This window comes from Ornithorhynchus anatinus, chromosome X1 (genome assembly GCF_004115215.2).
Source record: "Ornithorhynchus anatinus isolate Pmale09 chromosome X1, mOrnAna1.pri.v4, whole genome shotgun sequence".
Lineage (NCBI taxonomy): Eukaryota > Metazoa > Chordata > Mammalia > Monotremata > Ornithorhynchidae > Ornithorhynchus > Ornithorhynchus anatinus.
Genome location: NC_041749.1, coordinates 110,925,109 through 110,950,245, shown reverse-complemented (window position 1 = coordinate 110,950,245; position 25,137 = coordinate 110,925,109). Strand labels below are relative to the sequence as shown.

The 25,137-nt window shown below is 57.2% G+C and overlaps 1 protein-coding gene across 3 annotated transcripts; it reads left to right on the top strand.

Annotated features, from left to right (window-relative positions):
• The first annotated feature begins 11,237 nt into the window (after nucleotides 1–11,237).
• On the top strand, nucleotides 11,238–23,604 carry WIZ (WIZ zinc finger). 3 transcript variants are annotated; one of them, XM_029050265.2, is made up of 10 exons: nucleotides 11,238–11,938; nucleotides 12,109–12,315; nucleotides 13,391–13,900; nucleotides 15,883–16,281; nucleotides 17,629–18,168; nucleotides 18,784–18,996; nucleotides 19,186–19,302; nucleotides 20,052–20,474; nucleotides 21,135–21,327; nucleotides 22,424–23,604. In XM_029050265.2, the coding sequence occupies exons 2-10, from the start codon at nucleotides 12,171–12,173 to the stop codon at nucleotides 22,578–22,580; spliced, it is 2,697 nt and encodes an 898-aa protein (XP_028906098.1). In that variant the 5' UTR covers nucleotides 11,238–11,938; nucleotides 12,109–12,170; the 3' UTR covers nucleotides 22,581–23,604. The 3 variants fall into 3 exon arrangements, with proteins under 3 accessions (XP_028906098.1, XP_028906097.1, XP_001518622.3); XM_029050264.2 differs by having other exon boundaries at nucleotides 11,239–11,938; nucleotides 18,784–19,302; XM_001518572.4 differs by lacking the exon at nucleotides 15,883–16,281 and having other exon boundaries at nucleotides 11,242–11,938; nucleotides 18,784–19,302.
• The last annotated feature ends 1,533 nt before the right edge of the window (nucleotides 23,605–25,137 follow it).

The following is a 25,137-nucleotide window of genomic DNA, read 5'->3' as shown; positions in this document are numbered from 1 at the left end:
TTAGCTTGAGGTGTTGGCGGGACATCCAAGTAGAGATGTCCTGAAGGCAGGAGAAAATATGAAACTGCAGAGAAGGAGAGAGATCAGGGCTGGAGATGTAGATTTGGGAATCATCTGCATAGAGATGGTAGTTGAAGCCATGGGAGCAAATAAATTCTCCAAGGAAGGGAGTGTAGATGGAGAATAGAATGGGACCCAGAACTGAGCCCAAATTTAGGGGGTGGGAGGCATAGGAGAAACCCATGAAAGAGACTGAGAATGATGGCCAGAGAGGAGAACCAGGAGAGGACAGTGCTAGTGAATGAAGGTTGGATAATGTTTCCAGGAGAAGGGGGTGGTCAGCAGTGCCTAAGACAGCTGAGCGGTCAAGGAGGATTAGAATGGAGAGAGGCCATTGAATTTGGCAAGGAGGAGTTCATTAGTAACCTTTGAGAGAGCAGTTTCTGTAGAGTAAAGGGAGGGAAGCCAGATTCAAACAGAAACTCCTTACCGTTACTTTTAAAGCACTCAATCAACTTGCCCCCTCTAACCTTACCTCCCTGATTTCCTACTACAACCCAGCCCGCACACTTAGCTCCTCTAATGCCAACCTACTTGCTGTACCTTTATCTCGTCTATTTGGCTGCCAACCTCTTGTCCACATCCTGCTTCTTGCCTGGAATTCTCTCCCTCTTCATATCCGACAGATAATCACTCTCCCCACCTCCAAAACCATGTCTAAGGCACATCTCCTCCAAGAAGCCTTCCCCGACTAGGCCCTCATTTCCTCATCTGCTCCCTTCTGTGTCACCCTTGCACTTGGATTTGCACCCTTTATTCGTCCCTCCCTCAGCCCCACAGCATTTACGTATGTTTCTGTAATTTATTTATATTAACGTTCGGTCTCCCCCTGTAGATTGTAAGCGTGGTGCGGGTAAGGGACGTGTCTATCCATCTGTCATATTGTACTCTCCTGGCACTTAGTGCAGTATTCTGCACAGAGTAAGTGCTTAATAAATCTGATTGGAGGAGGTCAAGGGGAGAATTGGCAGAGAAGAAGTGGAGGCAGCAGGTGTAGGCAACTCACTCTAGGAGTTTGGAGAGGAATGGTAGGAGGGAGTTGGGGTGATAACTGGAGGGAGCCGTGGGGTCAAGGGACTTTTTTTAGGACAGGGAGACATGAGGATGTTTGAAAGCAGTGAGGAGGAAGCCATCGGAGAGCAAACAGTTGAAGATGGCCGTTAGGGAGGGAAGAAAGAAGGGGGCAAGTGTTTTGATAAGGTGCGATGGAATGGGTTCGGAGGTGCAGGTAGAGGGGATGGATTTTGAGAGGAGGCAGGAGATCGCCTCTTGAGATATTGCTGGGAAAGTTGGGAAAGTTGAAGAAGGGGCAGGAAGAAGTAGGGCCTGGAGAGGAGCAGGGGCGATTTTAGGAAGGTCATGCCTGGTGGTTTCTATTTTCTCAATAAAGTTTGTGGCCAGGTCATTAGGGGTACGAGATGGGGAGATTAGAGGGGAGGCAGGGGATCAAGGATAACCCAAGGTTGAGGGCTTGACAGGATTGTGGTGCTGTCTACAGTGCTGGAAAAGTCAGGGAAAGGAAAGGGTTTGGAAGAGAAGATGAGTTCAGTTTTGGACATCCTAAGTTTTGAGGTGACAGCCGAATATTCATGGACCCCCGAGTCCCAGTGGCAAGGGGACTCATGTTATTACCCACATTTCGTGACCACTGGGGGTTCAAGGCTTTATACTGTACTCTCCCAAGCGCTTAGTAGAGTGCTCTGCACACCGTAAGTGATCACTAAATACGATTGATTGAGGCTTCTGGTACTTCATGGACAGACTTTATTGTTTCCCCACCCCAATTGGGAGAGCCCTGCTAAAATCGTATCTCCTCCAAGAAGCCTTCTCTGACTAACCTATCATTTCCTTACCCTATTTGCCCTCCATTCTGTGTCACCTATGCACTTGGGTCTGTAACCCCTGAGCACTTTGATATTCATCCTACCCTCAGCACTAATGTGCCTATTCTTATACTCTCCCATTTCCCCTATCTGTCATTTATTTTAATGTCTTGTCTCCCAACTCTACCAACTCTATTGTATTGTACTATATAGTATCGTACTCTCCCAAGTGCTTAGTACAGTGCCCTTTACACAGTAAGCACTCAGTAAATACCACCGATTGACATCTGGGTTGACCACCCTTTTGGCTTGATCACCAATGGATCAGGGAGAGTTTGCATTTCTTTCTTTTCTTTCTTGTACGGTGTTTGTTAAGTGCTTACTTTCATCCATTTATCCATTCAATCGTATTTATTGAGTGCTTTGTGTATGCAGAACATTGTACTAAGCACTTGGGAGAGTACAGTACAACAATAAACAGACACGTTCCCTGCCCACAACGAGCTTACTGTCTAGCAGGAGAGAGCAGGGCACGTGCTTACTATGTGCCAGGCACTGTAATAAGCGCTGGAATAGATACAAGCGAAAAAGATGGTGGTCTAGGGGGTAGAGTGCAGGCCTGGGAGTCAGAAGGACCTGGGTTCTAATAATAATAATTACAGTATCTGTAAAGCGCTTACTATGTGCCAGGCATTGTACTAAGCGCTGGGGTGGATATGAGCAAATTGGGTTGGACACAGGCCCTGTCCCACATGGGGCTCGCAGTCTCAATCCCCATTTTAGAGATGAGGGAACTGAGGCACAGTGAAATGACTTGCCCAAGGCCACCCAGTAAACAAGTGGCGCAGGCGGAATTAGAACCCATGACCTTCCGTGCTCTATCCACTATGCCGTGTTCTTCTCTGCCACTTGCTGCTGCGTGACCTTGGCTGAGTCACTAAAGTTCTCTCTGCCTCAGTTACCTTGTCTGTAAAAAGGGGATTAAAGCTGTGAGTTTTAATGTAGAACAGGGACTGCGTCCGCTCTGATTAGCTCACATCTATCCCAGTGCTTAGTACAGTGCCCGACACCTAGTAAGCAATTAAATGTCATAAAAAAGGGGCAAAAAAGCTAAAAATAACTTCGGCATTTGTTAAGGGCTTACTACGTGCCGGGCCCTAAGCGCTGGGCGGGGAATTACAAGCAAATTACAGTCCATGTCCCACATGGGGCTCGCAGTCTTAATGCCCATTTTACTGATGAGGGAACTGAGACACCAGAGAAGCAAAGTGACTTGCCCAAGGTCATACGTTAGAAGCCACGTCCTCCTGACTTCTAGGCCTACGCTCTTTCCACTGGGCCAGGCTTCTGGGCTGGCCAGGGGCTTCATCTCCATTGGAAACAGGGAGACTTTGCCTTTAAACTGTCACTGCCATCCTCTGGCCAAAAGGTGATCGACAAGGAAAACAGTTGCATTTGATCCACCTCCCAGGGGCTTGGCATGTAGACTGCCTCCTGTCCTGGAAGGTAATTGCCCTGGGGGGCCAAGGCAGAAAACTCAGCTCTCTGCTGGAGTAAATAGCCGGGTTCTCTCTTTTCTTGGCAGGTCGGTGCCATCTGCTGAGTTAGCAGCGTAAGTACAGTTCTGACCCCGGCCTCTCTTTCTGAACCAAAGGACCACCCTATCGATCAGTCAATTAATGGTATTTAATAAATAAATAAAGTTGGTATTTGTTAAGCGCTTACTATGTGCAGAGCACTGTTCTAAGCGCTGGGGTCGATACAAGGTAATCAGGTGGTCCCACGTGAGGCTCACAGTTAATCCCCATTTTACGATGAGGTAACTGAGGCACAGAGAAGTGAAGTGACTTGCCCACAGTCACACAGCTGACAAGTGACAGAGCTGGGATTTGAACCCATGACCTCTGACTCCCAAGCCCAGGCTCGTTCCACTGAGCCACGCTGCTTTTCTTATTTATTGAACTCTTCCTCTACTAAGCTCTTCGGAGAGTACAGTAGAGTAAGTGGACACCATTCCTGCCCTGAAGGAGGTTACAGTCTAACGGGGGGGGGGGGGGGTAATCTATGTAATTATGTAATCAAAGACCCTGTCCCCCACCCTCCCCTCCCCACTCCATCTCTTTCCCCTAATGACCTGGCCACACACTTCATCGATAAAACTGAGACTATTAGGCATGGCCTGCCTAAAATCTCCCTTGCTCCGCTCCAGGCCCTTCCTCCTCCAGCCCCCTCTTTGACTCTCCCATCCTTCCCAGGAGTATCTCAAGAGGAGCTCTCCCACCACCTCTCAAATTCTACCCCCTCCACCCGTCCTTCTGACCTCATCTCTTCTCACCTTATTAAAGCAATTACTCCCTGCCGCCTTCCCTCCTTGACCATTATCTTTAATCGCTCACTTTCCTAAGGCTCCTTTCCCCCTACTTTCAAACATCCCATGTATCTCCTACCCTAAATAAAAAAGCCTTCCTTGACCCCTTCACCCTCCAGCTATCGTCCCATCTCCCTCCTACCATTCCTCTCCAAACTTCTTGAATGATCTGTCTACATTCATTTGCTTCCACTTCCCCCTCTGCAGCTCTTTCCTCAATCCCCTACAATCTGGCTTCTGCCCCCTTCACTCCATGGAAACGGCCCTCTCTAGGGTCACCGATGAACTCCTTCTTGCCAAATCCAACGACCTCTGATCCATCCTGATCCTCCTGGATCTCTCAGCTGCCTTTGACACTGTTGACCACCCCCTTCTCCTGGAAACATCCAACTTTTGCTTCACTGACTGTCATCTCCTGATTGGTCACCCATCTCTATCCCCGTACCTTCTCAATCTCTTTCGCAGGCTCCTCTTCTGCCTCCCAACTGTGGGAGTGCCTCAAGGCTCAGTTCTGCATCCCTTTGTATCCTCCATTTAGTATTTACCCACCCATTTACCCACTCCTTTGGAGAACTCATTTGCTCCCATGTCTTCAACTACCATCTCTATGTGGATGATTCCCAAGCAGCGTGGCTTAGTGGAAAGAGCATGGGCTTTGGAGTCGGAGGTTGTGGGTTCTAATCCCGGCTCTTTCATTCAATAGTATTTATTGAGCGCTTACTCTGTGCAGAGCACTGTACTAAGCGCTTGGAATGTACAGTTCAGCAACAGAGACAAACCTTGCCCAATGATAGGCTCACAGTCTAAACTATAATAATGGCATTTGTTAAGCGCTTAACTATGTGCAAAGCACTGTTCTAAGCGCTGGGAGGGATACAAGGTGATCAGATTGTCCCACGTGGGGCTCACAGTCTTAATCCCCATTTACAGATGAGGTAACTGAGGCCCAGAGAAGTGAACTGACTTGCCCAAAGTCACACAACTGACAAGCGGCAGAGCCGGGATTAGAACCCCTGACCTCTGACTCCCAAGCCCGGGCTCTTTCCACTGGCTCTTCCACTTATCAGCTGTGTGACCTCGGGCAAGTCACTTAGCTTCTCTGTGCCTCAGTTCCCTCATCTGTAAAATGGGGATTAAGACTGTGAGCGGCACGTGGAACAACCTGATTACCTTGTATCTACCCCAGCGCTTAGAACAGTGCTTGGTTCATAGTGCTTAACAAATGCCATTATTATTATTACTTTTCCAGCCCTGACTGCTCTCCTCTGCAGTCTTGCATTTCATTCATTCAGTAAGTCGTATTTATTGAGCACTTACTATGTGCAGAGCACTATACTGAGAGCTTGGGAGAATCCAATATAACAGTAAATAGACAAACTCCCTGCCCATCTCTACTTGGATGTCCTGACACTTCAAACTTAACATGTCCATCTTCCTCATCTTCCCAGCCAAACTGTCTTCCCCCTGACTTTAATAATAATAATAATAATGTTGGTATTTGTTAAGCGCTTACTATGTGCCGAGCACTGAGCTTAGAACAGTGCTGGGGTAGGCACAGGGGAATCAGGTTGTCCCACGTGGGGCTCACAGTCTTAATCCTCATTTTACAGATGAGGTAACTGAGGCACCGAGAAGTTAAGTGACTTGCCCAAAGTCACATAGCTGATAAGTGGCCGAGTCGGAATTCGAACCCATGATCTCTGATTCCAAAGCCCTTGCTCTTTCCACTGAGCCACGCTGCTTCTACTTTCCCATCACTGTAGACAGCACCACCATCCTCCCTGTCTCACAACCCCGTAACCTTTGCAGTATCCTTGACTCAGCTCTTTCATTCAACCCACAAATTCGGTCTGTTGCCAAATCCTATCAGTTCTACCTTCACAAGAGCTTTCGAATCCTCCCTTTCCTCTCCATCTAGACTGCTACCACACTGATCGATGAATCATATTTATTGAGCGCTTAGAGTGTGCACAGCACTGTCTTAAGCACTTGGGCGAGTACAGTATCGCAGAGTTGGTAGATACCTTCCCGCCCAAACACTCGCTGTTTCCCCGCCTGACCTCCCCGCCTCCCATCTCTCCCCTCTCCAGTCCACACTTCACCCTGCCCCCCGGATCATTTTTCTGAAAAACTGTTCAGTCCATATCTTCCCTACTCCTCAAAGACCTCCAATAGTTGTCCATCCCCTTTTGCATCATTCTGAAACTCCTTACCTTTGACTTTAAGGCCCTTGATCCGCTCTCTCCCTCCTACCGTACCTCAATGACCTCCTACTACAACCTGGCCCGTACACCTGCTCCTCTAACACCAACCTACTCTGTACCTCCATCTTGTCCATCCCATGACTAAACCCTTATCTACGTCCACCTTGGGGCCTGGAACTCCCTCTCCCTTCATATCCGACAGTCTATCACTCTCCCCACCTTCAAAACCCCCCTAAGATCACATCTCCTTCAGGAGACCTTCCCTGACTAAGCCCTTATTTCTTCTACTTGCCCTCCCCTCTGTTCATTCATTCAATCGTATTTATTAAGCGCTTACTCTATGTCAACTATCACTTGGCGGTGGACCCCCTGAGCCCTTTGATTCTCACCCCAGCCCTTTTGTAAATATTCTTATCCTCTATTTTCCTTACCTCTAATTTATTTTAATGTCTCTCCCCCTCTAGACTGTACGCTCCATGTGAGCAGGGAATCGTGTCTACCAACTCTCTTGTGCCTTCCCAAGTGCTTACGGCAGTGCTCTGCACATGGGCAGTCCCCAGTTATTCCTGTTGATTGATGTAATGAGGTTGGAGCGTGTACCCAGCAGGGTAGAGTCATCTCCAGGGGGTGCTCCAAGGGTTTGGATGTCCAGTTCTACCGGCAAGGATTCAGCAGAGGAAGCCCTGAGGGCAATTGATGTCCTGAGGGCTTTCTTGCACTCTTGCTCCCCTAGATTATGGATGGTGTTGACTGAGGGGTAATGAGAGGACATCTTGGCGGCCTTTAACAAGCAGTCTGACTCAAACTAAAAACAGTGAGGAGCTTAAGACGTCCTGGAATCTATGGATCCCAAAAGAGTTGTGGCTTTGTGTTCTCTCCTCTCTATGACATTTCTTTTAGCTTTACTGTCTCTGGGACGTTCTCACATGGGTAGGTTGCAAGGGGTTTTAAGCTTCACTTCCTGCTTTAAGCTGCAGGGACCGATTATGGGCTTTGTGTACTATTGTGGGCTGAGGTTCCCCAAGGACAACAAGTTTCTCATCTTCATCATTACTAGTCAATATTGAGCCCCCACAAACTCCGTATCACTTTAATTCCACAATGACTTATAAATAGTAATAACTGATGTATCTGTTAAGCACTTACTATTTGGCAGGCAGGCATTGTTCCAAGTGCTGGGGTAGGTACAAGAGAATCAGATCGGACACAGTCCCTGTCCCACGTGGGGCTCACCGTCTTGGTGCCCAGGGGGGAGGAGAGAACAGGTATTGAATCCCCATTGGTTAGACGAGGAAACAAGCCTGGAGAGGTTAAAGGATTTGCCCAAGGTCACACGGCAGGCAAGTGGTGGAGCTGGGATTAGGACCCAGGTCCCCTGGCTCCCAGACTTTCCACTCAGCCACGCTATAGGGCTGCATCTTCCCTTCCTGTTCCCATGACCTGATAAAATACCTCAACAGCCCTGCGCATCCAAAGCCTGGATTGGACAGACTTCTGCTCTGGACCCCTTTCAGCCTCTCATCAGAGTCCATCGTTCTGCTTTGCTCTCTGCCCATACCCAGTGGTAGCTTCTCTTTGTCACCTTTCAAGACCGTGGCAAGGACAGGACCTGAGCTTCATCTCGCCCAACGGCCCTTAATCTGTCCAGCCTTGGAGCTGGGGATTGACGAGACGTGGGGAGAGAGAGCCGTCTTGCTTTGGGAATGGCATGCTAGAAGCCTGGCTGCTTGATTGGGTCAACTAGCTAGTCCTAGCCATGGAGTTTTTTGTTTGAGGGCTACGCAGGTTAGACTAATTTGTTACAGACGAATCATAAATCACTGGAATCGGGGGCCCCCTCTTCATTTGCCCCTACCTGGCCCGCAAAGGCTATCTCTCTGCTTTTCTGACCCCGGCCCATTGCCAGCTTGCTTCTTCGATGAATCGATCAAGAGTATTTATTGAGCGCATACCGTGTGCAGAGGACTGTACCCAGCGCCTGGGTGAATCCAATACAATAGAGCAGGTGGATGCCATCTGTGTCCCCAAGAAGCACACAGTCTAGAGAGGAGCTTAATAATAATGTTGGTATTTGTTAAGCGCTTACTATGTGCAGAGCACTGTTCTAAACGCGGGGGTAGATACAGGGTAATCAGATTGTCCCATGTGAGGCTCACAGTTAATCCCCATTTTCCAGATGAGGGAACTGAGGCCCAGAGAAGCGAAGCAACTTGCCCACAGTCACACAGCTGACAAGGGGCAGAGCTGGGATTCGAACCCATGACCTCTGACTCCCAAGCCCGGGCGCTTTCCACTGAGCCACGCCGCGCACTGATGCCTGGAAGTCCCGGAGGCTCTGGGGCAACCGCCTTAGACGTTAATCCTACCAAATCGGCTTGAAACCCTCGAATTTGACCTGGATCAGGGGAGGGGCTGGTGGGGAGAGAAAGCTGTTGAAACTGCCCGAGGACGAGGTGCCCTCCGGGATGACCCGCTTTCCCTCTCCAGCCAAGACCTGTGGTTTCCTCGGTGTAAGCGGCAAAAGGATGGAGCTTGGAGTGGTGGGAAGTAAAACTCTGCACGGGCTGGATTCGGGCCCCCGGGGAGGGAAGAGAAACTCATTTATAGTCCCACTTGCCCTCGAACGATATCTGAGAGGTGACTGCAGCTCCCTTCTGGGACTGACAGCCCGGACCAAACTCGGGACCAGCTCAGCCAAGTCAGCCCGTGTAGCAGTCCGCAGGGAAGTGCGGATGCGGCATTCATTCATTCGGTCGGATTTCCCGAGCGCTTACTGGGTGCAGAGCGCACTGTACTGAGCGCTCGGAATGCCCAATTCGGCAACGGAGGGAGACCATCCCTGCCCAACGACGGGCTCGCCGTCCAAACGATTCGGTCGGGGCCGGGGTCAGGACCATGGAGATTACCCTCTGCGGAGAGCAATAACGGGAGCCGGAGAAGGGGGGGCAATTGAGGGGGGGCGGGGGGTGAACGTCTGGAGGTCAGCGGCCCGGGAAGCTGGGGACGAGCGCGGGGTGGCCGGGGCCGACATCCGCGGTGGAGGGGGGGCACCGCTGGACCAGGGGCCGGTGGCTCCCGGTTGGCGGTTGGCCTGGGGCGCCGGGACCTCGCTCGCTCCCGCCCGGGTGCGCGGCGGCGGCGGGGAGGGGGAGGGGAGGAGAGGAGAAGGAGGGGGCGGAGCGGGGCGCGAAGGGGGGAGGCGGGCGCTCGGCGCTCGGCTGCTCCCGCCTGGGGCGGCCGCCCCGCGTGCGCCGGACCCAAGATGGCCGCCTCCACCGCCCAGTGCCGAGTGACAAAAGCGGAGAGCAGGGCGGTGGCGGTGGCGGGGCCGCGTGGGGGGGCCCGGGAGCGCTCGGCCGGGGGGGGCCCGCCCCCCTCGCCCCCGTCGCCCGCCTTGCTGCTGCCGCTGCCGCCGCACGACGAACCCGATCCGGGCCCGGGGGCCGCGCCGGGTGAGGAGAAAAGCCTCGGGGCCCGTTGCTTCCCCCCGCTTCCCCTCCCCTCCCTGGCTCCGCCGGCCCTCCGAGGGGAGCGGGGAGCGGGCCGGCCGGCCCCGATGCGGCCCGGGGAGGTCCGCCGGATCCTCGGGATCCACCCTTTCTCTCCAGCTGGGCGGCTCCGGGGCTGAGCCTCCCTTCTCCTTGACTCCCTCTTCTTTCCCTCTTCCTTCCCCCCCCCCCCAATTTCGCCGAACGGGGGGGGTCGTTTTGCGTCCATACTTTTCCGAGGATCTGTATGTAACCCCCCGTCCCCCGCCGTCCCCCGACCGCACCGAGGCTAAAGGGTCGGGACCGGATGGGTCGGGCGACGGGGCTCCGCGGCGGCGTCGGGCCCTCTCTCTTTCCCCCTCCCCGCTCACCGAGCCGGCCCCCCGAGATTCCCAGATGCCGGGCCGATGCAGGGCCAGAGCCCCAGTAGATAGATAGATAGATAGGAAGCGCGTTTCCCGATCGCAGAGTTCGAGGTACCCGGGCCTATGGCCAATTTCCTCTTTTTCGCCTAACGATCGAGCACGGGGGCTGCGGAGGAGAGCGCCGGACCCCCCGGCCGGCGGCCGCGGCCGCCAGGGTCCCGGATTGCGTCAGGCCCCGGAAGGATCTGCCGCAAATCCGGGCTGGAAACGACCCGCCGAGAACTCCGTTTGGAGTCGGGCCTCTCAGACTTCGCAGTACTCCTCGGGTCCTTTTCACGACTCCGACTGGCTGTTGTTTGACCCCAGAGAGAACTGGCGATTATCTTCCAGTGAAATGAGAGGAGAGCAGTTTTCCCAAAACGAAGATAGGCTTGACCCCGCCATTCCCTTTGATTAGAAACCAAAAGCCTTCAGAGGCTTCAACCCCCTTGACGCGATTAAGACTGAGGATGGATGGTGGGGGGGCCGTGATGTACCGCTACCACCCGGGGCCTCCCTTCCTTCCAGGAGCAGCCTCTTTCTTTACCTTCAAATTGTAATGTGTTTCCCCTAATCTCGTTTACTTTCGTAGAAGATAGTAACTCGGGACCCCTCTGTTTATAAACGGCTAGGGCGCCTGTCGCGGGGGAGAGAGGAGGACCGGGAGACTGTTTCCCCCAGAGGTCAGGAGTGAAAGGGGTGACTCTCGGGTCAGACCCCCAGGCTGAGTACTGGATGCACCGTCCCCGTCCCCGTCCCCCCCCCCCCCCCCGTGGCAGAGGACTATCAAGCCCCGGGATTACTCATCCCCCCATTCAGAACAATTTCTGAGCCTTGGGATAGCTTTGCCCCCTCCCCACTGGTTTAGGGAGGACTCACTCTAGAGAATTATTCCTTTTAGTTAGATGATTTGTCTACCCCCTGCTGTTGAAAGCAATCCTGGGAAAGGAGAAGCAGGGGTTCTTGTTTGAAAGCTGAGGAAGGATTGGGGGGCGGGAGGTCTCTGGTGTTGACTGGATTGAAATAGACTGAAGAAAAGCAGGAGAATTAAATGACTGAAGAAAAGCAATCTGGAAATGGATTGGGCGTGGTTTGTCTTAGGGCTCCCGTGGGGATACACTGGTAATGTAAGAGTAGAGGTGACCACGTAAGGGTAGAGGTGACCACGTCCTGCCAAGCGGGATTTCATTCACTCGCTTTGTTTGTTTGTTTTTCCTTTTTGAAGGTTCAAAGAGTAGGGGCAGACTCAGCATTAACTCAGTGTTTCTGGTTAGTGAAACTCAGTGCACAAGGACTGTTTTCTTTCTGACTGGTTCTGGGAGCTTTTTCCTCACGTGGGTTTTCAGACTTCAAACCAAATCAGACTAGGGACCGGCGGAACCTTGGGCTCCACTCCCTGCTGCTTTTTCTCGGACTCCATTCCATATGGGGCGTCCCGAGGCTTCGGGGCGTCCGGGGTGATAACCAGTCGATCGATGGTATCCGTAGAGTGCTTACTGTGGGCAGAGCGCTCTACTAAGCGCACAGGAGAGGACAATGCAGTAGAGTTTGGTAGACGCGGCCAGGGCTTCGAGACAGCCCAGGCAGCAAGGTGAGCGTCGGTTGGGTGAGGGCCATCGCTTGGCAACGAGGAACGTTTTGAGCGGGTGTCCGGCGGCTGGGGGTGCCGCGGGCCCATGGTGGAGCTTGCTCGTTTAATATCCCTTCCTTCTGAGGCCACTGGGTTTGAGGATGTCCCCTTCTTTTCCATCTCTCTTGCAGTCCTGGGCTCCGAGGAGGAGGAAGAGGAGGAGGAAGAGGAAGAGGAAGAAGAGGAGGAGGAGATGGTGGCCGTGGAACTGGGCTCCCCTCCTCTGTCCAAGAAGAGCGTCCCTCCCGGGCAGCTGGAACAAGCACCTAGTAGGTTGGACAGCAAGATGTCTCCAGAGCCTCCCCATGGGAGCAAACAGGAACTGCCAGACCTCAAGAGTGAGTGTCTTCCCCTGCCCCAGGGGCATCGGGAAGGGCCCTGGCCAGCTCTTTCCTACTGGGAGTGGGGTGGCGGGAGAGCCGATCTCGTCGGTCAGTTGCCGTCTGTGGAGCCGGTAGAGTTGCGTGGCTCAGTGGAACGAGCACGGGCTTGGGAGTCAGAGGTCACAGGTTCGAATCCCGGCTCTGCCACCTGTCAGCTTGTGTGACTGTGGGCAAGTCACTTAACTTCTCTGTGCCTCAGTTCCCTCATCTGTAAAATGGGGATTAAGAACTGTGAGCCTCACGTGGGACAACCTGATTACCCTGTATCTACCCCGGCACTTAGAACAGTGCTCTGCACATAGTAAGCGCTTAACAAATACCAACATCATTATTATTATTATTATTATTATTATTATTATTAATGGGGAGTCACAGTGGTGCCATCAGTCAGTGGTATTTTTGGAGCCCGTACCGTGTGCAGAGCACTCTCCTAAGCGCTTGGGAGAGTACAGTATAAAAGAGTCGGTAGACGTGTTCCCGACGGGCGAAGGTGGGATGGGGTGGGGTTCGTAAGTCTCTGGGCCCTCCTCCTGCTCGCTAGTGCTGCCCTGTTGCTGTCTGGGTTCCAGCTTTGGGACTGCTCGTTAGGCCTCAGGCTGGACCTGCTGCCAGAGGAAGAGCAGCAAGAACTGGGCAGTAGCGGTGATGGGAGTTGATGATCAGCCTGGTCCTTGGCTACCGTAGAACGAGAGCAGCTTTCTGGGCCTCATCCCAGCAGAGGCTAAGCGCTCTCCCATCTATTGCAGTTGGACTGATCTTGCCAGTGGCTGTGACCGAAACGTACTGGTTAGGAGGAGCAATTGGAGAAGAAATGATCCATTGTTACAATTCCCAGCCTGGGCCTCCACTCTCTGGGCCTTCATCCCCTGGGGCTCTTTAGCTCACTAGCAAAGGGGACAGGCAATTCTAAGACCCTCTTGAGCACTAGGACACCCTGGGAGAACTGGGAGCAGGGTAGAAGCTCCATCTCCCCGCAACCTCACCGTGTATGTGTCTGTCTCTCTCTCTGTCTGTCTCTCCTGCCTTCCAGCCCAGAACCTGACAACGTGCGAGGTTTGCGGTGCCTGCTTCGAGACTCGGAAAGGCCTCTCCAGCCATGCCCGCTCCCACCTGCGGCAGCTGGGAGTGGCCGAGTCGGAGAGCAGCGGTGCCCCCATTGATCTGCTTTATGAGCTGATGAAGCAGAAGGGCAAGCCTGACAGCAGCCCCCTCCCCCCACCCCTTGCTAAGAAGTCCAGCTCCCCCAAGGAAGCTGGGGCCGGTTCCCCCCGTTCGGCCCTGCTGACCCTCAACAAAGTGGGCGACAGGCCCCCCGATGCCCCCATCAACAAGGCCATCAAGTCACCCCCGGGCTTCTCTTCCAAGGGCTTGCCGCACCCGCCGGGCTCTCCCCTCCTCAAGAAGGTGCCGTCTGCCCTGCCGGGATCGCCACCGCCCAAGAATCCCGAGGACAAGAGCCCCAAGCTGCCTCTCAGCCCCCTGTCTGGCTCCCCCAAGGCACAGTGGCCCCAGCATGAAGAGGAAGGGCCCCTAAATCTCAGTGAGTTGGGATTTATTTGCAGTGGGAGGTGGGCAGTGACGCTTAGGGGAGAGTGGAGTTGCTAACAAGCTGCGGGCTCTCCCTTGGGGAGGTCAAGCTTTAAGGAGTAGGGCTGGCCGCTCTCTTTCCCCCTGAAGGGAGTTTTTGCCTCAGTTTCAGCTCAGAGGGGCCCTGGGTCCCCATCTGTTTGGGGCTGGGCTCAGACAGACGATTGTCGGGAGCCAAGAGTTCGGCTTGTGCTTCTCCACTGCTTTCCTTCGCTGATCTTCTCTTGTCGGGGTCGGTCCCCTCTGGCTGCTTTAATGGTCCATCTCTGTTGTGTCCCCCGGCTCGCCACCTACACTTGCCTACGCTCCTGATCTTCCCCACCCCAGAGATGGGGATGCAGGTGTTGGTCCCGAGCTGACCTGTACTGATCGCCCCATGGGCTGGGTCCCCTCTCGCGGGGCCTGTCGGGTGCTCTCCGCTTCGGGTCCTGGCTCCGATCCCTGCCGAGAAGTCGTGCCCGCTCCAGAGCTTGGTGGCCGGGAGCCCCTCAGAGTGAAGATGGCCAACGCCTCCCTTCTGTGTGGCGAGATCCCTCATCCGGCCCAGTTTCCTGGCAGCCGCCGTGTTGGGCTGGCAGGAGTCCCGCCGGACCTGGTTGATGTCGCACGGAGGTGTTGGTCTCTCCCCGCCCCCCCCCAACCCCACCCCCATCCCAGCCCGCCCCCACCCCCATGTCCGTCAGCACAGTGAGGCCACCGTGTTTGGCTTTGAGCTTCTGGACTGTAGTCTTGGGCCGTGGAACCGGCCTGCCCTCTTGTGGGGTCTTCTCTCCTCTGCCCCGGGCCTCGGTGCGCTGCCGAGAGAAGCAGAGGAGCAGGAAGGCAGGAAGGCAGGGACCCAGTGGCTCACCCAGAGTCCATTGGAGGTTTTCCAGCTGGCTGAGTCTCGGGTGGCTTCCTTGGCAGTGACCGCTGCCGATCCCCAAAGCGGTGCTCTGGCGGGGCGGGGCTGGGGCAGAGGAGAGGACTGCTCCATCCCGCAGGCCTCTTGAGCTGCCGTCTCCCCCCGCCCCCCTTTGGGGTGGATAGCGTGGCAGGGTAGAAGAGGTGGGGGCGAGGAGAAGGGGACACGCGAGTGCCAAGCAGCCTATCCCACGCTGGGTCCCAGAACAGACGTTGGACTTCCCGGGCGTTCTGCCTTGTTGCCGTCGGGCCAGGGAGGCTCGGGAGGACTCGGAGCTCGAAGGGGGAATCGGAGCCACTCCGGTCCTAACCTCGCTAGCAGCTCCGCTTGGGCCAGACAGCCTCTCCTGCCAACGGCGCGCCCGGGGCCGAGCCCTGCGGCTTTCGGCCTGTCCCGCGGGCGGGCGACGCGGGCCCCACCCCGGGGTCTGCCGAAACGCGGGCTGCCCCCATCCCCCCGGGGCCGCGCTCCCGCCCCGGCTTTGGTCGGGGCCGGGGCAGGGGGGACCCTCCCCCCAGCGTCCAGAGCCCCCCGGCCTGCGTGAGGGTCCCAACCAGAGGGCCAGGTTGGCCCAGGCGTCACAAGCGTGGGGATGAGGGACCAGGTCGAATCGGAGCTCCCCGTCCGACCGGCCGCCGCCGCTCAGACGGAAGGCCTGCCGTTGCCTCGTCGTCAAGCCTCTTGATGCTGAGAGTCGGATCCTCTTCCGGGGTGGGCAGGGTCACGCTCCGGCCCTCGGGGAGAGGACGGAGAGGGACCGGCGGTTTAAAACCCCAGCCGCCGTCACCTGCCACGGCCGAGGGACCGAGCCAGCCCTTCGAGTCTTGAGCCGGAGCTGCCTCCCCGCCCCCGGGGGCCACCGACCGGCCCCGGAGCCGGGGCCGACCGTTGCCGCGGGGCAGCGGCGCCTGGCTGGGGGTGGGGATGTCTTCCCCTCTTAGCCGTGGAGCCGGTGGCTCCCGGGGAGCTGCGGCCCCGGGGGAGCTAGTGTGGTGACCCCTCCCCCCTCCCCCTGTGTTTTGTCTCCGCAGCTTTAGATAGTGACTCGGGCAGAGAGCTTGACTGCCAGTTGTGTGGGGCCTGGTTTGAGACCAGAAAGGGCCTGTCCAGTCACGCCAGAGCCCACCTGCGCCACCTGGGGGTGAGCGACCCGGACGCCAAGGGATCCCCCATTGACGTGCTCCACGAGCTCATCAAGAGTGACGGCTTCCAGACCCGCCTACCGGCCGAGCGGGAGGCGCTGGGGGAGCCGGGGCGGCCCGGCCCTTCGGCCCCGAGGCCCCCCGCCACGGCCCTCTCACCGCTCTCCCCTCCGCCCGCCAAGAAGCCCAAGCCGAGGGCGTCGGGCGAGGCCGGCCTGCCGGGGAAGCAGGGTCTCTCTGCCAGCATGTTCTGGGCCTCAGACATGGAGCTGTCTCCTCTCAACCTCTGTAGGTTCTTTCTTCCGATGCCTCTTCTCACCCTTGCGTTCCCCGGTTCCCCTGAGGTCCAGTTGATCTTAGCCACGTGCCTTTTGGGGAACGGGAATAGGAAGGGTGTCGGTGTGATTGGTCTTTCCTCCCCTCACCCACCCACCCACCCTCCTTCCCTCTCCTCCCTTTCCCTCCCCTCCCCTCTCCTTCCTTTCCCTTTTCTTCCTTCCCCTTCCTCTCCTCCTCCCCTTCCCTCTCCCTTCCTTCCCTCCCCTTCCTCCCTTCCCCTTCTTTCCTTCCCTTTTCTTCCTTCCCCTTCCTTCCTTCCTTTTCCTTTCTCCCGCCGTCCTTCCCTCCTTCCCTCCTCCTCCCTCCCCCACAGAGAGCCTCAGGTTGTGATCGGTGACCAGGTGCATCAGTTGTACTGGCCCAGCTTTCCTGAGCAGTGACCATCCAGGGCTCCAAGAGCCTGAACCTAGGGGAAGGGGGACCTGATGTGCTTTGCGGACTTACCTGGGAAAAGAGCCCCAGGCCCACCCCTGCTAGGGGAGACTGTCCTCTTCGGGCTGGAAGCTGATCCCCTCTCCTTACTGGGGAAGGGGCTCACCTCCCCCTAACCCGCACTCTCATCCTGGCCTGCTGTGGCCAAATCTTCGCTGGTCTGAGGCCTACTCTCCTGTTACCAAAAACCCTTGTGATAAATACTTTGGTGAGAGTTAGGGGGAGGACGGTGGGTTCCCAGCCGGGACTGCCACCGCCTGCCCTCTGCCCCCAACCTGTTGCCCAGGGATCTCCTCCCACCTGGCATGGGCTGCATCTCGCTTTCTCCATCCTGTTGCGGTTTCAGGAAATTATTCTCCTCCTCACCCAGGGGCGCTCAGTAGGTACCACTGATTGCTTGCTCGATTGGTTGATTGGAGGCCTGGGAAATCTGAACAGTCGGGTGATGGATTAGAACTTGGCAGGACTGGAGGCGACCCAAGGAGCTGGAAGCAGGGATTCTCAAGGCGTAGGGATCCCTCCTCTGACCCAGCCCTCCCTCCTCACTTCCCTTCCTCCCATACTGCCCTCTCGGTGGGCGGCGCCAGCTGCTTCGGTCTCCTCGCGATGTAGAGCTCCTATCCCCCCCACCCCACCCGCCCGCCCCCAGCAGCCCTCCAGCGGCCCCTTCGACTTCTCAGAAATTCCGTGTCTCCGCCCCAGTCCTTGCTCACAGCCAGAGCTTGGCCGCTCAGTTTGGTCTTCTTGCCCACGCTCTCAGCCCGCCCTGCCCCCGATTGGCTGGGCATATCAGGTGGCTCGGCGGCCCTTCCCCCAGGCTCTCCGTCTGTAACCTCCCTCTCTTCCTCTCTCCTCCCTCTGCAGCCTCGGGCCCGGAGCCAGTGAGGGACATCCGCTGTGAGTTCTGCGGGGAGTTCTTTGAGAACCGCAAGGGCCTGTCGAGCCACGCACGCTCGCACCTGCGACAGATGGGGGTGACAGAGTGGTACGTCAACGGCTCCCCCATCGACACCCTGCGTGAGATCCTGAAGCGCCGGGCTCAGCCGCGGGGCGGGACTGCCCCCAGCCCATCCATGATGGGCCCCAAAGCCATGGCCAAGGCCGTGGGAGGGGGCCCTGCCTCCCTAGAGGCTCGCAGCCCCTCGGAGTTGCATGTCCCCGCTCTCCCCAAGAAGCTACAGCCGCCTGGTAGCCCCTTGGGCCACTCGCCGGCCACCTCCCCGCCCCCCACGGCCCGGAAGATGTTCCCGGGGCTGCCGCCGTCCTCTCTCCAGAAGAAGTTGAAGCCCGACCAGATGCGGGTGGAGATCAAGCGGGAGATGCTGGCGGGGAGCCTGCATGGCGAGCCCCACCCATCTGACCGGCCCTGGTCCCCCCGCGAGGAGATGTCCCCCCTGAACCTATGTAAGTGGCTCAGGGGAGCAGGGGAATGACAGGGAAGGTGGCGGAGCCCCAGGCAGAATCGAATGTGGGGCTGGGAGGCTTAGGCAGGAGGGCCCTAATTCCCTTTCCCTTGTCCCTGGGGAGAGGGGCTTCTCTAGGGAGAGCCAGCCGGGCTCGTGTGCACACTCACCAGCGCGACCCCGCCTGGCCGGGGCCAGGAGGCCCCAGGTGTTCAGGAGCAGCGCCTGACTCTGAGCCTCGTTGACGATTTGGGTGCGGGAGGGTCCGGTGTCCTTCCCCCCACCGCAAAGGGAGGGGATGAGGGATGGGCCCAGTGGAGGAGAAACGCTCAGACCCAGGTGGGGATCGATTCCGCCCCAGCTCAGCTCGCCCACTCGATCCCCCGGGCCAGAGCCCAGCCTCCACGCTCTCCGGGGAGCCGCGGACTCGCTCGTTCTGCCTTCTAGCTCAGCGAGCCCCGGCATCAAAGGAGGTGGGGGGCAGGCAAGGCTCGGAGAGTCGGTCATTAGCAAAACTGGGCCCGGAACCCCAGCCCGCGGTCCCGCCCGCCTGGCCCCTCCTGGATGCGGGAAAGGCCGCCCGAGCCTGATGACCTCCCCCTGCGCTCTCTTGCAGCCTCCCGGGCAGAGCCGGTGCGGGATATCCGCTGCGAGTTCTGCGGGGAGTTCTTTGAGAACCGCAAGGGCCTGTCGAGCCACGCGCGTTCCCACCTGCGGCAGATGGGGGTGACAGAGTGGTCGGTCAACGGCTCCCCCATAGACACCCTGCGGGAGATCCTGAAGAAGAAGGCGGCCAAACCCTGCCTCATCAAGAAGGAGCCCAACACAGGCGAGCTGCCTCCGTCCTTGGGGGAGGATGGGCCCAAATCCCCCGGGAAGGTGCTGCAAGCCCTGCCCCTGGCCCCAATTGGGGGCCGACCGGGCAAGCCTGGGCCCGGCTCAACCAACATCCCCCGCGAGCTGGCCCTTTCGCCCCTCTCCACCAAGCCCTCTGCCAGCTTCCTTACCCCTCTGGCAGCCAAGCGGCCCCTGCAGGAGGACCGGCTTCTCCCCGGGGAGATGAAGCCCAAGGCATACATCCAGACGGAGCTGCCCTTCAAGACCAAGACCGTGCACGAGAAGAGCTCCCACACCTGTAAGTGAGGTCGAGGGGAGGGCAGCACAGAGCGGACCGCTTGGTCACTTGAGTGTCTCTCCAGTCTCCGACCCTCGGTGTCGACCCCTCCTTGGTCTCGAGGAGGGAAACTCGGCCGGGCAGGCGGCCTGGTGGGGGCGGCGGGGGGGGATGGACGGACGATCTGCTCCGTGAGCCGTTGACGGATCCAGCAGCAGCCAGGATCCCACTCGGTCCTGCCCCCGTCTCTGGCCGTTACTACCTCCCCAGGATGGAGGTGGCTCCCAGCCCAACAGCTTGTCAGTAGTAGCTGGCATCTCCAGGTTTGAGCCAGCTCCCCCGTGCTCCGGGGGACAGGTCGCATAGGGACGCAGGGGTCCGGGAGGGAGAGTGAGAGGTGTCCCAGCATGCCCCTGGCGGGCCATGGGTGGGGAGCGCGGAAAGCGCGCTCAAGAGGAGGAAGGGCCCGAACCGGGGCCCTGCAGGATGGCGTAGCCGCAGAGAGCACGGGTGGGGAACTGGCTTCTGTTCCCGCCCGCCGCGCCTCGAGTGTAGAGTAGGATCCGAGCCTCACCTCCACCAAGGCTCCTGGTCTAGGCCTCTCCCCCTGCCTCACCACCCCAGATGCTCCGACTTAGCCGTGGGCTCCCACGGAGCTTTTCAAGCTGGCCTTGAGTGGTATGGTGAGAAGGTGGGGAGAGTAAGGCTTGGGTGGGGCCAGGGGTCCCCACGCCCCAGGTCCCTGACCCCCGCCCCCTCTGTGCTTGCAGCCAGCGAGGCTTGCTGCGAGCTGTGTGGCCTCTACTTCGAGAACCGCAAGGCGCTCGCCAGTCACGCCCGGGCCCACCTGCGGCAGTTCGGGGTGACGGAGTGGTGTGTCAATGGCTCCCCCATCGAGACCCTGAGCGAGTGGATCAAGCACCGGCCCCAGAAGGCTGGGGCCTATCGCAGCTACATCCAGGGGGGGCGGCCTTTCACCAAGAAGTTCCGTAACTCGGCCCACGGGCGTGACGGGGACAAACGGGGACCCCTAACGCTTTCCCCCGGGGGTCTGACCCTGGTGAGCAAGAGTCTGGGGGGCGAGCTAGGGTCCGGGGAGGCCAGTCGGGCCGGGGACGGCAGCGAGCGGCCCCTGGCATCCTCGCCTCTGGCCCTGGTGAAGGTGGAGGAGCACCAGCGGCAGAATATCAATAGTGAGTGCCGAGAGTGGGGACGAGTTAAGGGGTGAAGGCTTCATGGGGAAGTGGGTGGGGCGTCGCTCTGCAGTGAAGGTTTGGGGAGGTGGGGAGCCATCGTCTCTCATAGGGGGAGAGACTCCTGAAGCGAGGGACTGGGAAGACTGAGGGGGCGGTGACTAGCAGAGGTCTCGAGGCCTCAGAGGCTAATAGATGGGGCCGGCCTTTCCTCCTCTCCTCCCCACCCCGCTCTCTCTTTTCTCTCCCCCCCCCCACCGCCACCGCCCACCCTCCCGGTTCTTGAAATGCACTTTATTCTTAAGCGGTCTCAGCTTATTGTTGCAGCTGCACCTCGGAGGTAGCGTCAGTCCCTGGTGCTTCAGACAGCTCTGGCAGAAGATGCTTTTTTAAGCAAGGGTGTCTCCCTTTCCCCATCCCCCGGTTCTCCTCAAATGGGATCTTTGGGCAGCAGAGAATGCCTCCTGTGTTTCTAACTCTTTTGCTAGGTCCTAGCTCGGCCTCCTTGCTGGCAGCTCAGTTGCCCGATCCATTTCAAGTCTGTAAACTGAGCTGGACCCCGTGCAATTGCTGCATCCGTCCCACAAACTGACCCGTTGCTGAGGTTTGGGATCGTGGCCTGGGTGGCCTCTTCTCACGCCCCTTCCCTCTTCCTGGTAGAATTTGAGCGCAGGCAAGCCCGGCTGTTGGATGCTCCCACCTCCCGGGGAGAGGAGGCCAATGACTTCCAGCAGAAGCTAGAAGAGGTGCGTCAGCCTCCGCCCAGAGTGAGGCCTGTCCCCTCTCTGGTTCCCAAGCCCCCCCAGACGTCTTTGGTGAAATTCGTGGGCAATATCTACACCCTGAAATGCAGGTATGTTTCCCGGAGGATGAGTGGGTTGGGCGGGGAGGGGTGAGGCTTGAGGGGATGAGGAGAGAACGGTTGGCCGAGGGACGGGGGGGGGGGGGGGGGGGGGTGGAGGCTGGAGCCGGAGACTTCCTGGGGCAACCCACCGATCGGTGGATCCGTCAGTGGCATTTACTGATGAGGCGCTTATCCATCTCCCTGTCCCCAGTGTAGGTTAATGGGAGGCCAGCTGGGTCTAGTCTGGATGTTTGGTCCCCGCCCCAGATCTATAAATTTAGGGAGTTGAGCCCAGGTGATTGATCCTAGGTGCCAGAAATAATTTAGGGAAATAGACCCAGAGCAGTGCAGCATCAGTTCATGCAAGAAAATCGCATCCCAGAACAATCAACAGTGTGTACCCCTGCCCCCAAAAGAAATTCTAAAGAAAGCATCTCAGTGGAAGCGAGCCACCTCATCCAGAAATCACCAGCTTCCACCCGTTAAGGGCTCCAAGACCCGCCAACCGTTAGGAGCTGAATTTTGATGATTCTCGAAACGACCCCTGGAAAGAACAGAAAACGGTCTTGCGTCGTCTAGCTTGACCACCAGCGGTTTCAGGTCGAAGGTGTATATGGGCAAATAAGAACTCAATCTGCTACCTGAAGAACGACCGTTTCCCTGACAACGCTTGTGTCATTTTGATCAGTCGATGATTTTGTAGGCGGCCGAACCCCAGAACCGCTGGTATGGACAGATTTGTTCATTTAGCCACACTGCCTTGTTCCCGGGACTGTTAGCTAAACTGCAGTTGCTCCGCCTCGATTTCACATTCAGAAGGGACCCGAAATAGGGGGACCCGGTGGCCCATCCGGCATAAACTCCTGAGGCCGTCTGGCGGTTTCTTGTACTGGGTCGTACTGGGTAGCTCATCGGTTTTCGAGCTTTGTCAGGACAAGGGCCGGAGGCCGCGAATGGGCCCGTTGGCTTCGTGCCGTTCTTTTTTGATGTTTGGGACCGTTGGAGCTGATAGGACTGGCTCCTCTGCTCGGCCATCTGCCCGCTTCTTCCTCCTAACGGACGAGTCGGTGGGGGTCGGCGCATGTGTTCTTCCTTCTCCGGCCAGGTTCTGTGACGTGGAGTTTCAGGGCCCGCTGTCGATCCAGGAGGAGTGGGTCAGACACCTCCAGCGACACATCCTGGAAATGAATTTCTCCAAAGCGGACCCCCGGCCAGATGAGCCCGAGGCCCCTGAGGCACAGACGGTGACCGAGGCTCAGTAACGGGAGAGGCGTTGAGAAGCATTCCAGAGCCCCACCTTTGTTCCCTCTTCCTCCTTCCCCGCCCCCACCCCTCCACCAATTTCTCCTCTTCCCTTCTCCTCCCGCTCCACCCTCCTCTCCCGTTCTGTTTCCAAAGGAGCAAGCCACAACTTTGACACTTGGGCCCTGGCTAGGCCCCCAGAACCCCAAGCTTGAACACTACAGATGAATTGCCTCCCCAACTGCGGGGATGCGGGTTGTCCCCAGCCGTCACCTCCTCCCTCCCCGTTGTCCCTCCTCTTCCTGCCGTGGAGCCCGCTCCGCAAATGCAGTGCAAGTGAACATTTTTCCCCATCAGGCTGGGACAAGCTCCCGCATATGAGGACCGGGGGCTTGCTTGACCTGGGAGAAAAGGGGGCCCGCTCCTCCCCGTGGCCAAACCGCTTAAAGGAGCTGCAAGGGGGCATGGAAGACGGTTATTCCACAGGAACCCCGCAAAGGCTGTGGAACGAGGGAGTTTCCCAGTGGTGACCGGGCGCTCCTGTCCAGTCACTGACTCAGACTGGTGGGTTGGTTGGTTGACATCTGGCTCCTGTTTTGACCACACATTGTGGCTGCATGATGATCCTCCCTGCCCCCCCCTTCTTCCCCTTTACCACCCCCTCCCCGCCACCCCCCCCCAGTTCCTCCCAACCTCCCCATTCTTTCTCACTCCTGGCACATCTTGTGTCATGGCAGACCCCGCCCTCTCCTTCCTCTCTCCTCGAATCAAGAGACTGTCCACCACTCTCCCATGGTGCTTGCTCGCTCAACGGGGCCCATCGCTGGGTCGGCCAGTGACTCAGGAGAGCTGGCCTTCAGAGTGCACGGGCCAGGGAGGCCCACGGAGCCCCACCTTACCACGGAAATCCCAGTGGGCTTCCAGAGGCCTGGGTACCTCAGAGGGGCTTCCCCGATCCCGGAAGATCTCAGAGCCGACAGCTTTCTCCTGCCAAGTCATATATCCCCAAAGAGCGGGGGAAGGGGGGACTTTGGAGTCTGGGGGGGGGGGGGACTCTTTTTTTTTTTCTTCCTCTCTTTACCCCCACCCAACCTCACCCTGATTCACTTTGCTTTTTATGTATAGCTTCCTAGACCTTCCAGTTTTTTAAACTCTAGATTTGTGTAGAAATTAAGATGCATTGATTTTTATTTTGGAGTCCTGGGCCAAGTAAAGCCGGAGGCATTTGACCTTTTAACTTTTTCAGTGATCAGTGGCCAGATTCTGGTTTATTAATATACCTAGAATTATGTAAATTAGATTAAAGTTCTCTTCTGAAAACACTGCGGGGTAATCGGTGTGGTGTGTGTGTTTTTGGGGTTTTGTGTTTTTTTGTTTTCTTTCCCCATGGGGATCGGGAAAACCGGCAAGACTCCTGCTGGGGGCGGGGACGCTTGCTGGGGTTATCAGAATGGGATTAGATCTCGTGGCCTCTTCAAATACGAAGGACGACTACGTGGGGGTGGATAGACGGGCGTTTGTGGAAGGTAGGTATAAACAGGTGTCCTTCGTATATTATACGGAACTGCCAGAGGGAGCACAGTAGGAACGCTTGGCTTCCCTGTGAAGGGTCAGAGTTAGCGGTGATTGGGGGTTCGGAGGGAGATGACAGGGAACACCCACCTATATCCCAAGATGCATCTCCGATTCCCACCCCGCAGACCGAGAAGCTGGAAGCCGGTTGCAGTCGGGAGAGAGGGAAGGACGGCTTGCTCAGAAGCCTGGCTGGGATCCGGAAGGGAGCGGCCAAACTTTAAACGCCCTGTATTGTGGGGACGGGGAAGATCGATCCCCATGCCAGGAGGCGGTTCGGATGAGAAGGGTGGGAATAAAGCCTGGGAGTTGACCTCCCTTTGCCAAAATGGGGACTGGTAGTCTATAAGTGGCCGCCTGACCGGCTAGAGGTTGAAACTCGTCTGGTTCCTCTGGCTGGGTCGGGGTCTCTGTCTCATTTGTACACACGCACATCTGCCCCCCATCCCAACCTCTTCCCCACTATTTCCATCTCCCCGTTTTCCGGCCGCCACGGTAGATGGTGGCCAAAAGCGCCCCAGTGGCCGCTCCCACCCCAGTGAAGGGGATCTCCTGGAAAAAGAGCAGGTGGCGGACACAAGGGGGCGTTGATGCCAACTTTTGGCTTCACGTTTGAGGGGAAAAAACTGGACTGGGCAAGTCGGGTAGGGTGAGGAAGCGGCAAGGCCCACCGAGTTTTGAAGAGCTAACACAGGCCCGCGTCCAACTCACCTGTTTAGTCCCACGGGGCTGGCGAAAACGTTTGGCTGCAGCAGGGGAGCTGGGGGAGAAGAGGTGATCGTGGCCCCCCACGTTTTGCTGGAGCCCATCTCCTGGCTGCTGTACCAGGCCGAAGGGACTGATTTTGCTGTCCACGCTGTACAGAGCTCCAGGGCGGCTCTGCGCATAACCCACGCCGCCAGCAACTGTGGAGAGGAGAGGCTGACTTTGGCAGCTCCCTTCAGCTCAGAGCAAGAGGGGAGAGGAGCTTCCCAAGGCCTTTATTATTATTAATAATAATAATAG

What these genes read in the sequence shown, in the direction of transcription:
- WIZ (XM_029050264.2), top strand. Translation starts at nt 12,171, where the DNA reads ATGGTGGCCGTGGAACTGGGCTCCCCTCCTCTGTCCAAGAAGAGCGTC. An exon ending in GCTGTCTCCTCTCAACCTCT is followed by an intron (nt 16,282 to 17,628) that starts GTAGGTTCTTTC and finishes CTCCCTCTGCAG; the next exon opens with CCTCGGGCCCGGAGCCAGTG. An exon ending in CCAGCGGCAGAATATCAATA is followed by an intron (nt 20,475 to 21,134) that starts GTGAGTGCCGAG and finishes TCTTCCTGGTAG; the next exon opens with AATTTGAGCGCAGGCAAGCC.